At 45.7% G+C, this 15,199-nt stretch overlaps 1 protein-coding gene across 2 annotated transcripts in view; it reads left to right on the forward strand.

The window, feature by feature from the left end:
• The first annotated feature begins 77 nt into the window (after window positions 1–77).
• Window positions 78–15,199, forward strand: part of trim3a (tripartite motif containing 3a) — a 23,131-nt gene continuing 8,009 nt past the window's right edge. Inside the window, exons 1-2 of one of the 2 annotated variants that reach the window (XM_076976744.1) lie at window positions 78–926; window positions 14,932–15,116. In XM_076976744.1, the coding sequence (XP_076832859.1) occupies window positions 14,971–15,116 (146 nt within the window). In that variant the 5' untranslated portion in view covers window positions 78–926; window positions 14,932–14,970. Of the gene's footprint in view, window positions 927–8,797; window positions 9,387–14,931; window positions 15,117–15,199 lie in introns of those variants that run through there. The other variant, XM_076976745.1, reaches the window with a different exon arrangement.

Genomic DNA, 15,199 nt, shown 5'->3' on the forward strand with positions numbered 1-15,199 from the left:
ATACAGTAATTCCCTGGTGTGATGCTCTAACCACGAGAGTCTGTGTCATAGTGTAATATCTGCTGACGTGGCCCACAGACGCAGCCTGCTCCCACCATCTGGCTGGATGCAGTCTCCATGGCAACCTCCTCCTCCTCCTCCTTGAATGCTGAAGATGGCTGTCTGTACCTCCCCCACCCGACACTGTAAATAGTGCCTGACCCTCAGTCTGCTCGGACTGCTTACCCTTCCTGATCCCTCCATCCTCGGCCAGTGGTCACTCGTCACCTCCCTAACATCCACGGGTGTGTGATGAATGATTTACTCTCGCGGACATCGGGTTTAAAACGGCATCCTAAAAAAGCCCAGAGCATTTTACCAAATGTCTTATTTTAATACAGACCGTCTGATTTGCCTTTCAAATGAGGGGGCGCAAAGGTATTTCAGGGTCAGGTCAGCAGCGGTTTGAGAGGTCTCCGTCCCTTTTTTTATAATAAGGAATCTGTAACTGTTATTTTATGTCATAGGTCTCATGTTTACTAACACATAATTGCCACGAAAGCTGGACGATATTGTGTTAATGGAGAGTAAAGATGGTGTAGGTCTATATACGGTCTCTGGTCTTCACCCACTGGGCGTTGTACTCGGCCATGCCTCTGCAGTAAGAAAACGCTGCACAACTCCTCCGGGATTTACATATTACAAAAGCCCGTGTGTCCTATTGGACTTCGTATAGCCTCCAAACGCTACGTTGTCCAATCATTAAGCACGTAGCCCTTTAGTCCCGCCCCCACGGCCCTCCTTCAATCTCAGTGCATCGCGTCCTCCCCGCGTCTGATACAGGATTACAGTGACTGTCGTTTTGTAACCGTTATTCTTCATATCTGTGTAAGATTTAAGCTTTTGATGGGATGTTGGCGCTGTTTTAATCTCACACACTATTTCACGTGAGTTTATTTGTTTCATTTTTTGCTTCAGCTTGTCAAATTCGATGCGTATAAACCTCTGGTCTTCGTTGAACGTGAATATATTTGAGGGCGGTGATGAATAATTCAGTGTTACTGTAAATGTCCCGTGTGATGTTGCAGAGACCAAACAAGGGTGCGCGCGAGACCGGAGACATTCGCACAAAAGCGGAGACGGGGGAAGCATATTTACAAAAGCCGGGTTGTTAGAAACCCACCAGTCTCCCAGTGTGGACAGCTGGTGTGGAGACATCTGTCTGATTTTTGAGAGCAGGAGTCATATTTCAAGCAGACGGTCGTCTACCCAGTCCGGTGTCCACCGACATAATCTCGGGCGGTGGGGACAATGTTGTGCTGTGTGCCCGTGCAAACACGACGTCCAGCTTAAAGCAGCTGTCTCCCAGCTAGAGGTGCGCATGCGCAGCTGCTCTTTAAATAATGTTATTGTTTTGGGGATGATGGAAATACCAAAACATGTTTTCACCTTAAATGCAGGACAGACCAGTGTGTCATTCGGTGTATTTAACATTTTGTGCGCCACGTTTTCGAAATGTCCACTCTTAACGGTCTGTGAGGTTTTATAAGGTGACAAATGTGTTTGATCTAATGCATTCGTCTTGAACTGTCACTTGTCGTTTTTTATATTGAGGGAAATGCTGTAACACATAATTTAACACATTAAGATCCACTTGGCTGCAGTGGCATGCATGCGAGGCTGCACAGGCCCCATCCCTGACACCTTTTAAAATATTTAAATAGTGGCTCTGAAAGATGATATGCTGCTGCACAAAATGCTCATTTTTTCTTATTTTACAGCATGGCAGATGCAGTTGTGTATCATCAAGAAAAACACAAGAGTTAAAAAAAATATTGATCTGTGCTGCTTTTTTGACCCAATCTTTTGCAGATGCAAACTGGTTAGTCTTCACAACGCATGTGAGATTAAGGTTTGCCTTTTACTCTTATGTCTGATAGTTAAAACGTCATGATGCGTTACACAACGCAGTAAAACACATTTTGATCTCCATATCAAGATGATGTGATTCATAAATATATTTCGAAATCTGACGAAACTTGGTTTAGTTAGGTGTCCAAATTTGTCTAAAGCTTTCCAGCCTAGCTAACAATGCTAATTGCAGTCATCCAGTGTTTAGGGACGTTGTGTGTTTCTTAGTGGAAGTCCTCAGATTGCCATTTTGAAACACATTAGTCCTTAGTTCTTGCTCTACCCAACGTTTGCGCACGTAGCTGCTTAAAAGGCCACACTGGACCCAGTAAAGCCTCACATGGCCTGGGCCATCAAATCTGGACCTTATTGACACTCCAGGTCTGTGTAGGATACAGTTGACAGCAGAAATAACTGGTCTTCTGGGAACCTTCTGACAGATTCCAAGTGACGGACAGCTCTGTTGTATTCTTATAACTAGTATTATGTTTCATTTCTATTGACTACCATGGACCACAGATGACTAAGAGTGGAAATATGTCTTTCCTAAGGTGGAACTGAGGTAACTCAACATGAGGAAATAGTTCACAGAACCTGTAAAAGGTGTAATGCAAGGACAGAGCAGTCCAGGGAACCGTGCCCAGGACGTGGGTATGTTCTGGGCACGTTTGATAAGCCACCAACCCAGGCATGGACCTGCTCACAGACATCAGGTGTCCCATATCCTCTTGGCTGAAGCGTTTGCTATGAAGCCTTCAGGAAAATCCAGTTAAGACCGGCTTGCATGAGGTTGCTGAAAAGGTTGGCAAAACCACATAAATGGATGGAGAACTACATTACCCAGCAGCTCTTACACAAAACATGGTACCACAGGAACAGGATCCTATGTCAGGTTGCCTTTAATAGCTGCACAGCAATAAAAATGTATTTTTCCACTGACTTGGGTTTTTGGACAGCATACAAGGAACTGTAACATACCAGACAGTCACCTGAAGCGCTAACTCACCGCCTGTCAGCTGAGGGTCCTTCACAGTGTCACAGTCGTGTCCTTCTGGAAAGATCCCTTTTGGTGGCACAGCAGGTTAGAAATCCATGGTCAGGCAGTTCACTGTGTAGCCAGTAATTAAACATGGTGGATGCACCTCCAAATCTATAGCGACTGCAGAATGGAGGACAGGAAGTAGCAGAAAACTATAAAGCCATGGATACAGTCAGAGAACCTTTCCTCCAGTAGGAAGTGGTTAGCTTCATGGCTAATTTACAAAAACAACTAAAGTAACTGGCCAGTATAGCGGGATTAAGTCTGTAATGGTCTGGAAAACCAGCAGGATTGAGCGGATAACACTGGGAACAGACCACTGGTAGCACCACAATAAAGGTCTTCTCTACTCCCTGATAGATATTGAACTTTAGATGATATTGAAGAGGCATGTTTTCTTGTAAACAGTGTTCTTTACATAACTTGCTGTCACATGTCATGTGTGTGACGTTGTTGGTTCACTATCTTGGGCCTGACTGCTGACTGGCTGTTGCAGTCAGTATGACTGAAACGGAGCAGCGCTTCTCTGCCCAGACACGTCGTCCTGTCCACAGCACTAACACAGACGGAGTCCAGTCCAGCTGTACAAACAACGGCTGCCCCTCTCAGCTCGGTTACGTCAGAGGCGAGCTTCCTTACTGTATGTGGGGAAAAAGCAGGTGGCAGTTAAGGATGATAACTAGCAAACTAGCAAAAAAAAATTTCTGAAAATTCTCTATATATTCTTTTTTTGAAGTATTTTTCAATATATTTTTCAATATATTTCATATATTTTTCATGGTAAAAAAAAAAAGTAAGTGTATGTGTTCTGTCAGACTGGTGACGATGGGGAGAGTGTTTACATGCTCACTGTCAGGTAAACAGAGCTTGCTGTCACACCCCCCCTTCAGTAGAAGAGGTGTCAGTGTAGTTCCTCAGGGGGGATCTTCATAAGATCTTCCACAGCAGGCTCTATAGATACTGTAGAACATGGACTCACTCGGCTTCTCAGGTACTCAGGACCCAACCTCTAGTTCCCTGCATGGTTACAGGAACAAAACAACACCACTAATACCACTTCTGTTACTACTACTACTAGTAATACATTAATAGTCAGGATGATGATGATGATGATGACGAAGAAGGTGAGTAATCAGGTAATCCATTCAGATGCACGCCTGTGGTGCCCTATGAGTATTTTGGTTTTATGTTTAATGTATTATTTGGCATTATGCATTGCTCTGCAAATGAAATGTTACAACAGTACAGTATATATATAGTCCAATGGTATTTTGTGCTTTATTGAAGCAAGGTCTGACATGTTGATCAAACCGTTAAAAGCCAGGATTTTAATCCAGGTGTATCACCGAGTAGGCAGTCTGGTGAGGCCTGCTACAGGTGTGAGATGATCGTGCAGTGGTTTGAGTGGCAGCTGGCATGGCCAAACTCTCAGTCAGAGAAAAGAGCAGTAGGTTTGAAATATGAAGACCTTGCAGTAATGGTGTGTTGTGTTGTGTTTGTGTGTGTGTGTGTGTGTGTGTGGTGTGCTCACTCCAGTGTCACACAGATTCAGTCGTGCTGCTGAACCATTAGCTTCAATTACTACCCATCTCTGCCATGACATTATGTGTGTCTGTCTGTTTCACTCTTTCTCATTGTACAATCTGATAATATCTACTATTAAGCCTATATGAAACCCTCTGTACATTTATTTAGAAGTGATAATCTTCTTTGGCAGAGGTTTAGTGAATGCCGACCAAGTAGATACCCATTCAGGCTCTGGTCTGGATACAGGAAACGTCATAGCTACATAGATGTATAGCTATTTTACGTAACAAGTTAATGACCAATGCTAATGTTACCGTTACTAAATAGCTGACACAGTCATTACACTAGTTTACTTGATTCACAAGTGTCAATTTCTTTATTTGAAAGGTTTAACAGACATCCTGTTCATTAGCTATTTATTAGAAATAAAAATATATATATACAAAATGCACTCAGTGTAGCACATTAGTGAGTAAATGCAATTGTTAATATAGACGTTGCTTGGTGTTTATTTTTTATTATAAACAAAAACAAAACTGATTTGAAGCTCATTCACAAGCAACATTTTATCAGTTTGTTCTTTAATGCATATGAATAATAATAACCATTGAAACGAGGGAGCTTTTCTGTGGTTTTGAAATAATTTTGGTTGGTTTTTTTTTTTTGTTTTTTTTTGTAATATTGATTAACATAATGTCAGTATTGAAAATGTCTCTTCAAAGAATAGGAGCAATGGAATATTACCACCATATCACTGCTAAAACCACCAGTTTTAGCATTTAACATCATGTTTTTGACTAATAAACTCTACAGCGAATAGAGCATTATTTTGTGATACAGCACCATTACACAGTACAGAGGGATTGATACAACGCCCTTGAGTAATTATTCCATAAACAGCAGGCGCTGGCGGACCAGACTGGAATTAATAGGCAGTAACAAATTCACCCATCTGGTTTTAGTTGAGTCGTGGTAAATAGGCTGAAGAGAGCCCATGGTGTCTCCTGATGGAGTGGGTGTGTGGGACCTCGCTAGCATGCTAGCACTCACTGTCCACTTCAGAGCACTGTGACCAAACCTTATTTCACACCTCAGAGGACACGAGATGAGAGAGCGATGGCCCTACTTTGGCTTTTGGATGAAAGAGATTATTTTTTGGTGATAAATTACTATGGTGAAGTTCCTGTCATTCTCTTATATTTCTTGCTGTACATCTGTTAATTACTTTGCCCCTTAACGCTGACAGTGGTCACATTATTGATTTATTTTTACACTGGACAAGCCAGGAAGATCTCGGTTGCTTAGCGACGTGCTGTCATTGCTGTCTGAAAGGTAGCCTTTGTCTTCTTTAGTCCTTCTGGACGGCTGAGAGGACGTGGACATCCTCAGCCCAAACTGACTCTGAACGCTGCTGCTGTGTGTCAGGCGTCCCCAGCCAATGACAGCAAGCGCTTACAACTACCCAGAATCCCAGAGGTAAAGTCAGATTCTTTACAACTTCAGCAGGACCTTGGGGCTAATTAAATGTGGGTAGCCCAAACGGCACCTTAAAATAGAGTAAATAGCAATTACAGTTTGCAAAGTATGTCTTGAGGATTATCAAGTTAATTATTCTAAATATACATACAATTAATGAGTCTGTCATCATGATAATAAGTATAATGAGGTCCTGCCATCACTGAGTCAAGAGGCTTTTAAATTGTTATTCCAGATATATTCAGCAATACAGTGACATGAAACAACGTTCCAACAAGACAGTGACGCAACAGAGCAGAGCAGAAGGGTGAAATCTGGACAGTATGTGTAATGACATTCTGTCGTCATGATAATATGTATTAGGAGTCATGTTTGTAATCCAGCATTGTGAGCGCTTTATTGTTGTACAGGCGTGTTCTGTCAGCTACAGTTTGTGTGAGTCACTGCAGTCTGTCTCCCACATGCTTGAGGCCTGTGAAGGCAGGTTACGTAAGGCTCAGCAGGACTGCACTGTGTGGTGATCCGTTCTGCAGCACCCAGATATCCAGGGACAGTGTATTGGCACCACGTGCTTGTGAGCTCTGAGCAGAAACGCAACGTGATTGGATAAATGCCTGCATACTTGCCATTTCGCCCGTGTAGATGCACACGCTAAGGAGACGCTCTCCTGCGAGAGTTTCTAGCCACGCGGGCCGGCACGAGACATGCGTGATGCTCTCGGCACGCATGTCCCGTCTATTACAGCACGCTTGTCCCCGTCCGGCCGAGCTGTAGTTTTATTAACCATATACCAATGTGTAGTGGTGATAATAGTGGATGGAATATGGCACAATTCATCACCTGTGACCACGCAACTCGAAAGGGGAGCCATGATGAATCGAAACAGCACTTTAGAAAATGAGCCAATCACGCAACTGCATGCTATCATCCCACCCAGACTGCATTGGGGGGGGGGGGGGGGGGGGGGGGTTACTGCATCTGAGCCCAGTGAACAGAACGAAAGAGCGTGATGCAGAGCAGATTACTGCCGGTCTGAGCTCCCCTCTGAATGCAGAGACCGGTGGCTTGGCAGGCAGATTAAACCCCACGGAAGCCGTTTATCATCATGGCACATTGATGGGACAGAATGAATGGCCACTCCCCCTTTTTAAGCCAAGAAACATTTACTCATCATGGCACGGGCGGGAGTTCCACGCAGGCCGCGTGTCCTGTCTGTTACTCACAGGCTGGGCCAGAATGGACAGGAAATCGACTGGCACCTTCTTGGGGTTTTTTAATTTTTTTGGCGGTGTTTATATTCATTTTGGGCCTTGTGATTGATTGTGGGGTGCCGAATAATCTGTCCACCCAGCCGGTGAGTTGTGGTGCAGAGACCTGCTCGGTCCGCGGGAGCAGGAGAAATAGCAGTGTGCCGGCGGGACGCTTCCTCTCGCAGACGCCACGCTTCCTCCCAGAAACCCCCGCTTGCGGAAGGAACCAAACCCCTTCGGTTGGGTTAGTTCTGGAGCTATCGAGGACCTCGAGGACCTTGATAGACCTCGATTCTAGAAACCTAGAAGATCGAGGTTAGCGATCTGGTGTACATACAAACCAGCCTGGATGGTTTATGCAAAAAGACCTATACACACACACACACACACATTCCACTTGCCCTCTCAAATTAGCACTGCAGATTCTTCATTTCAGAGAGGAAAGTACTGTTGTGTCGTAGCAGACTTGAGACGGGCTCACACGTGGCACAGTGAGGTACGGTGTGTCCAATACAAGAGCTTCGTAGATGGCAAAGTCGCACTGAAGGTGTGATGTCAGCACCGAATATCTAGACATTCGCAATAATGTGTGGAAACACCTGTCACTTTCAGAACCAAGTGGAGTAGAACGTATCCGGGTGATAAGTGCCGTCCCTGCAGGAAGCCAGATGCGTCTCCACTTCCCATATGTCCGCCGTCCTGTTGTATCTGTACAGCTCGAATAAACAAAGCAGCTCGCGCGTCAAACGTAGACTCTCCTCCCTCAAAGGCACAGGCTGGAGGTCTCGGAGTTGCAGGGGGAAAACGAAGGCCCGGAAGCATTAGAATTTGAGTGAGTGTGTGTTGGGTGAGTGTGTGTGTGTGCTGGTGTCATCGTAATGCACACAGTTGGCAAGGCTTTGACTATGGGGTGTCGTTACGCTGATGAGCACATTGTGAAAATCTGCCAGCCAGACTGAAGACCGCACCTTACTACGACCAGCTACTCTGCCGACAGTGTAGCACACGCAAAACTGTAAGCATGTAACGCGTTTGTAAGCATGTAACGTGGAGAAACAGACAAGATGTAGCCCTCCACCCAGATGTGGATGAAAAATCAGAACAACTTTGTACCATGCATACATACAGTATAAAGAAGCAGTACTCGGAAAGGTCTGGAATTTCTGTGACGCTTATGAAAGGACACTCTGAAAGACCTCAGTATCAGAAGGGCAGGAGGTCAGAAGGTCAGGAGGTCAGGTCTTACTGACCTTCACTCATGAACTGAATTTATTACCATTCACTTCTTATTTTTCTTCTTTCAGCCTTAGACAGCCCCGGTTTGCAATGTGGTATCACCAGAAACCTTCGCTGATCCCAAACTCTTTGAATATTTTATCACTGTTGTGGTTTTATCGCTGAATGGCGCCGGATTTCAGATGTGGTGCTTCAGACGAGAAAGAGAGACGTGGACCCGCAGGCACGGGGCCAGTCCTGCCTCTGATGTCACATCCACATTCAGCTACAGCCTCCAGGAGGAGCAGGAAGGAGAGTGGAGTGAGCAGGGGCAGCTGGAGGAGCAGGGAGGGGTGGAGAGGGGTGGAGATGGGTGGAGGAGAGAGAGGATGTTTGCCTGGAAGGGGGACTCTGCTGCAGTGTTCCTTGGTTACTGGGTCTGCTCAGCATGGGCAGGAGACCAAACAATGAGACGAGCATGAGAAATGGCGGAGCCCGTTCTAGCGCCTGGGGACCGTCCCACTTACACCGACACACCTCCTTCTTTAGTCTCGCAACCAGCCAACGCTCACAGACAGACAGGTGCCCTTTATCTCTCTCACGCCCTCATCCTCTGCTTTTCCCTCTCTCTGTCTCTCTCTCTCTCTCTCTCTCTCTCGCTCTCTCATAGAGGAAGGAACTGGGAGGAATTTTGGGAAGTGCCATTTTAAGGCTTCCTCTTGCTTCTCTCCTCCCTCGCCTAGCAACACAGAGCTAGTGGAAAAGCAGCAGCACGCAGCAGAGAAAAAAAAAGAGAGAGAGAGAGCGACAGATTGAGGGAGACGGATACCCGCTGTGCTGCAGTGTAAACGCGAGCGGTCTCGGCTGTAAAAACGGCAATTTAGAGATTCGTTTCCCTCGTGCTTCAACAAAGGAGTGGACAAGCATGCCTGTCGGCCAAGAGGAAGTGATCTTAGAAGGGGAAGCGACTCGTGCTGCCGCAGCTCGGGGTGAGTGTGCGATTCTCCCGTGCCTTTACGCCCCTGCCTGCGAGTGTTTGTGAGCTGACCAGCGCTTAGAGGTGTGGTCCCACAACACGCAGATCTCAGAGCGGGTTTCTACCTACCGTCAGAAGGACGTGTTGGCAGACTGCCACTGCGTGAGGTTACGAGCTGCGTGTTGATCCAGAGTGTATGCAGAGTATTGATTAAACACGAAGGCAGCTTCCATTCTAGCTCAGGTTTAAAAACGGCGCACAGCCTTCTGTGGAAAACTGGCCTGACTTTCAGATTTATGAGAAGACTTGTGGAAGTCATGGTTTTCCTTTTGAATTGGTTTACCTTAAGAGACCAGTTTTCCCCGAAGGTTTCTGTAGAAATACTGTAATACTGAAATACTTTAGGCACTGTGTAGAAATACACAGTGCCTAAAGTACATCCTGTTTTTACGGCTGTAATGCTGTTCTAACACCAGGTTTCTAGTGCAAAATCCATTTAGACTGATGTAAACCAACTTACATGGGATCGTGTCCAGCATAATTACTGCATGCCTGGTGTTTGAATGTGTTTCGCTGACTTGAAACCTCTGGGTCTGCATTTAGAGAATCACCACAATTCAGCTACTCTGACTGCGGTTTACTTAAATCAGCCAGACCATTAAATGTTGCTGATGTTTTGAACCTTGGTTGAAATTGGGAACCTGTCTGGCTACCACTTCACTAAACTGTGTGAACAGCCTAATGTTGCTAACATTGCACACACAAAGTTGGTTTTATGACGGTCATGTCATTTATCTTTAAATATGTATATTTTGTGTTGGTAGTATCTGACAGTATCATGAATTGTTGATTCAATAGTCACCACGTTAACAAGAATATAAAGCATGAGAAATACGTTACAGCCCATGTCACTTTCGTAGTCAGAATCGAATCTTGATCAAGTTGCTGTGGGCTATGGCAGTTCACTGCCTGTACTTTGCATTGTCAAATTGCTTTGTGTTGTTACTTGAGGTATAAGTACACCTGTGAACAGCAGCGGGACACAAGAGATGTACACTAGACAGTGGAGACCAAAACTGGGACTAAAACACACCCCGCTAACCTGTGAGTGACCTCTCACCGGTATAACGATGGACAGAAGGTCCTGTCCTGAGGAAGCTGGCTATGACTCACAGTTTGGGGAGTCTGGGAATTTAGGAAGGAAGACTGCTTCAGCTATTCATCTCATATGAGCAGGTTTTATAGAGGAGAGGTTAAGCTGTGTGTGTTGGCATGTGTTGGAGTATGATGAAACACATACGGTCAAAATCAGCATCCGTCACCCATAATGCAGAAACACAGGCAAGATGCAACGTGATGAGCGTGTCGTCAGTCATTCCTGTAGGGTATTCAGGCCCGGTCATTCCTGTAGGGTATTACTCTCCAGTCATTCCTGTAGGGTTTTAAGGTCGCAGGGTTCCTGTCAGGGCTTTGTGACTAAAATAATCATCCCTCCCTGCAGTCACCACACGGTCTGTGTCATAGTGATTACAGCAGCATGTCGCAGTCCTAGCCCAGTGAAACAAAGCCTGGCTTTAGCACCCCCCCCCCCCCCCCCCCCCCCCACACACACACACACCTACACCTGCACACAGAAGCATTGAAATCTCTCCTCAGTTTCATTAATGCCAATAGCACCATAATAACTTAAGCTTTGTAATTAGCATGCACAACATGTCACATGACATGACGTGTATGTTTGAGTAAAAGCAGCAGGATTTGCCACAAATGCTTTTTGTCATGAAATAATTTGCAAGCATGGGAAGTGGTCTGTACCCGTGGGACGTGGTCTGAACCCGTGGGACGTGGTCTGAACCCGTGGGACGTGGTCTGAACCCGTGGGACGTGGTCTGTACCCGTGGGACGTGGTCTGTACCCGTGGGACGTGGTCTGAACCCGTGGGGCATGGTCTGAACCCGTGGGGCATGGTCTGAACCCGTGGGGCATGGTCTGTATCTGTGGGACGTGGTCTGAACCTGTGGGACGTGGTCTGAACCTGTGGGACGTGGTCTGTACCCGTGGGACGTGGTCTGTACCCGTGGGACGTGGTCTGAACCCGTGGGACGTGGTCTGAACCTGTGGGACGTGGTCTGTACCCGTGGGACGTGGTCTGAACCCATGGGGCGTGGTCTGAACCTGTGGGGCGTGGTCTGAACCCATGGGGAGTGGTTTGAACCCATGGGGAGTGGTCTGAACCCATGGGGAGTGGTCTGTTTTTAAGACTGAGTTGTATAATAAAGATATCTTCAAGATTCCTTTATTTTAAACAATTATTTGTATTGTTTGGTTTAAAGAGACTGTTACAGTACAAATAGCAAAATTGTCAATTTATCCCAGTCTATTCCCACGCCACATCTGACAAACTCCACACAATACGCTTCCAGAACACTTAGAGACAGTGTCACTGTCACGGTGAGGCGGCCCCCAACCGGCCGCCTCCGTCCACAGCGGCTGTTGTTGTTGTTGTTTGGTGACGTCATGTGCGTCCCTCAGGTGGGCGGAGCCCGTGATCCGTCTCACCTGAGGGTCGTTTGTTTGCCTATATATGTCTTGTCTTTGTACCAGTTGACCGCTGGTTATTATATCCTTAATTTGGAGATATTGCACGGGTTTTAGGTTTGCACACTTTCTATTAAACCATCCTTTTTCCCTGAGACTTGGCGTGATCGCTTCCTTTTCAGTTGCTCACCCCCGCCCGTCACAGTCACTAAGTTTTATACTGAAATTAGATACAATTCTAAGATCAACCTAGACCCAGCAGGAGGAGAGGAAGGACTCTAACACAGGCACTGTTCCATCCTGACGTTGTTGTAGTCTTGGTCTCATGAGAAATATCAGAGGGCCAATGCAAGTCTCCCCATTACAGCAATCTACTAACAATTAATAATACACCAGTTTACCAGCTGCAAAAGCAAATGGCTTTCTCTCGCATGGTGACAAACAAATGTTTAAGAAATTATTAAATGTAGCTGTATATAACTGATGTTATCAGGCACTTTTTCTTTTCATTCGAAACATCAACAGTATGTATCACCAGAATTCAAAAAGTGTTAACAATTCCCCAAAATAATGCAGAAATGTCCCAAATGGCAGCGTGACCTGCAGTTGGGAAAAGTGACTAGAGAGATACTTTATTAATCCCGAGGGAAAGTGACTAAATAGAGAGATACTTTAATCCCGAGGGAAAGTGACTAAATAGAGAGATACTTTAATCCCGAGGGAAAGTGACTAGGCGCATAAGGAGCTGTTTCTGGTAAGATCAATAATCTCCACGAGTTTCCAATTAATTATTTGATGATTTGGGCTTTTTGAAGCCGTAACAACTAACTACCGTGTCTAGGGAAAAGTGTGACGTAGCGGACTGTGTCCTTTATCCGAACTGAAGTTCTGCCAAGAGGAACACGCGAGGATTTCAGGATAGAAGAACAAATGAGGGACAAAGTTGGGGAGCTGCTCATTACGAGACAACTAACATGGTGTCATTTTTGTCGCATGGTACCACATTAGACTGGAGAGCATTTATAATGTGTAAGTACATAACAAATTAGGCAGATGATTTGTCATATTGGTTTTTGATGTCATGGAAAGATTTCAAGTCCCCCTCGATTTTGACATTGTTTTGGGCACATCTTGGACAATGAAAGGAACTATTACCAGAAAGAAATGTGAAGTTGAGAATGTCTGTGTCATTTAATGAAGGAACTTGTCAACCTTCCACCAGTCCTGTGTCCAGTAGCAGGAGAGACCAACTGATCTTCACAACAGTCTGATAATCTATGTATATATCTATGTGCCATATTTTGTCAATTGTGATTTTTCACCGCAATCGAAATTTGTCCTCCGCTTTTTACCCATTTGTGCATGGCGCATAGCCCGGTAGCCCGGCACCCGGGGAGCAGTTGGGGTTAGGTGCCTTGCTCAAGGGCACCTCAGTCATGGCCTCAGGTCTGGGAATCGAACCCATGACCCTCCGGTCACAAGACCAGTTCCCTACCACCAGACCATGACTGCCCATGAATGTTCATTGTGGGGTTTGGTCGAGGTCACTTGTTATGACTCCATTCAGTGTGTCTGAGCCACAGCTGACAGCTGGCCAGCAGCGTTGCCTCAGTATGGCCAAAATGCAATTCCATTATGATATGATATTTGGAGACATCTTCAGGATATTTCATTTTTCTCAGGCTGACTAACAAGAGAGAGCAGATATACTTTCTAAGAAAAAAAAAGTTTTGGATGCAACAAGTAGTTTTCTTTCAGAACTTCAGAGTATGGGGTAGTTAGTTTGAATAAACAGTCAAAATGTATATCCAGAAGAATTTAAAGAACTTCTATAGAATTCTTGTGTACTTCAGTTTTAAACATTCCTAAATCTCTGTCTACATTCTAATATATTCATTGGCTAATGTCCAGTCAGATCCTTGTTATGCAGTTTTGCCTGTGTGATACAATATGTTGTTTACAAACTTGGTATAATTCACCTGATTCTCTATATTTTATGAAACAGACACGTATCTAGAAGTACATTACCCCACATGTGCTTAGATCCATAATTTACAGTAACAGTACAATAACAGTATGTCATCATATCGCCCAAGTCACTATATATAGTGACTCTGACCTGTTGTGAATGTCCTCTAATGTTGGGTTTGGTCTAAAGGGTTGGAGGGTACAGTCATACAGTTCCCCACGATGGGGTTGGCCTGGTTTAAGCTCAGTGGAGCAACAAATCAAACGAATTCTATCTCCCAGATATTATCGTTCCTGACGAGTGGCACGCTCCCATAATTAAAGTTGCATGCAATGACACTTGCAGATTCCTAAGACCAAGATTTAGCCCTGTTCATTCCACAGTCAGAGAGCATCTGGCATTCTCCTCTTCAGGCATTTCCGTCACTTTAAAGGTGAACAAAAACTCAGCACAGTGTAACCACAGCAGTTCCTGCTCCTCATTTACTAACACGTCTTCTGAGCCCGCGCATCGTCTTATCGGGGTCTGGCTTACTGCCAAAATGAGATGGAGAATAGGAGAGGAGGAGGAGCAAGACAGGAGGAAGAACTAGGCACCTTCAAAACTGATTTGATTCAAAACTGATCAGTGCATCTCTCTCCCTCTTTCTCTCCTTATCTCTGTGTCCCTCTCTCTTTCTCTCTATCCCTCTGTCTCTCTCCCTCTCTCTTGTCTCTCTCTCCCTCTCTGTCTCTCTATCCCTCCCTCCCTCTCTTTCTCTCTCTCCCTCTCTCTTGTGTGTCTCTCTCCCCCCTCTGTCTCTCCCCCCTCTCTCTATCCCTCTCTCTCCCTCTCTCTCTCTCTCCCTCTCTCTCTTTCTCCCTCTCTCTCTCTCTCTATCCCTCCCTTTCTCTCTTTCTCCCTCTCTCTCTCTCTCTCTCCCTCTCTCTCTATCCCTCCCTCTCTCTCTTTCTCCCTCTCTCTCTCCCCCCCCCTCTCTCTCTCTCTATCCCTCCCTTTCTCTTTCTCCCTCTCTCTCTCTCTCCCTCTCTCTCTCTCTCTCTCTCTGCAGGCTGAGAGGTGTTTGCGCCTCCCCCTCTTCCTCCCGTGAATGCCTCTCACCATGGCCAAGCGTGAGACGGGCAGCACCAGTCCAGTGGTGCGGCAGATAGACAAGCAGTTCCTGGTCTGCAGCATCTGTCTGGAGCGCTACCACAACCCCAAAGTCCTACCCTGCCTGCACACCTTCTGCGAGAGGTACGCACCACCCCAGCCACCCCAGGAGTTACCGTGGAGCTTAACTTCAGCGACGAACTGCAGCTTTGCACCAGGGTGGAGAT

This window comes from Brachyhypopomus gauderio, chromosome 16, assembly GCF_052324685.1.
Source record: "Brachyhypopomus gauderio isolate BG-103 chromosome 16, BGAUD_0.2, whole genome shotgun sequence".
Lineage (NCBI taxonomy): Eukaryota > Metazoa > Chordata > Actinopteri > Gymnotiformes > Hypopomidae > Brachyhypopomus > Brachyhypopomus gauderio.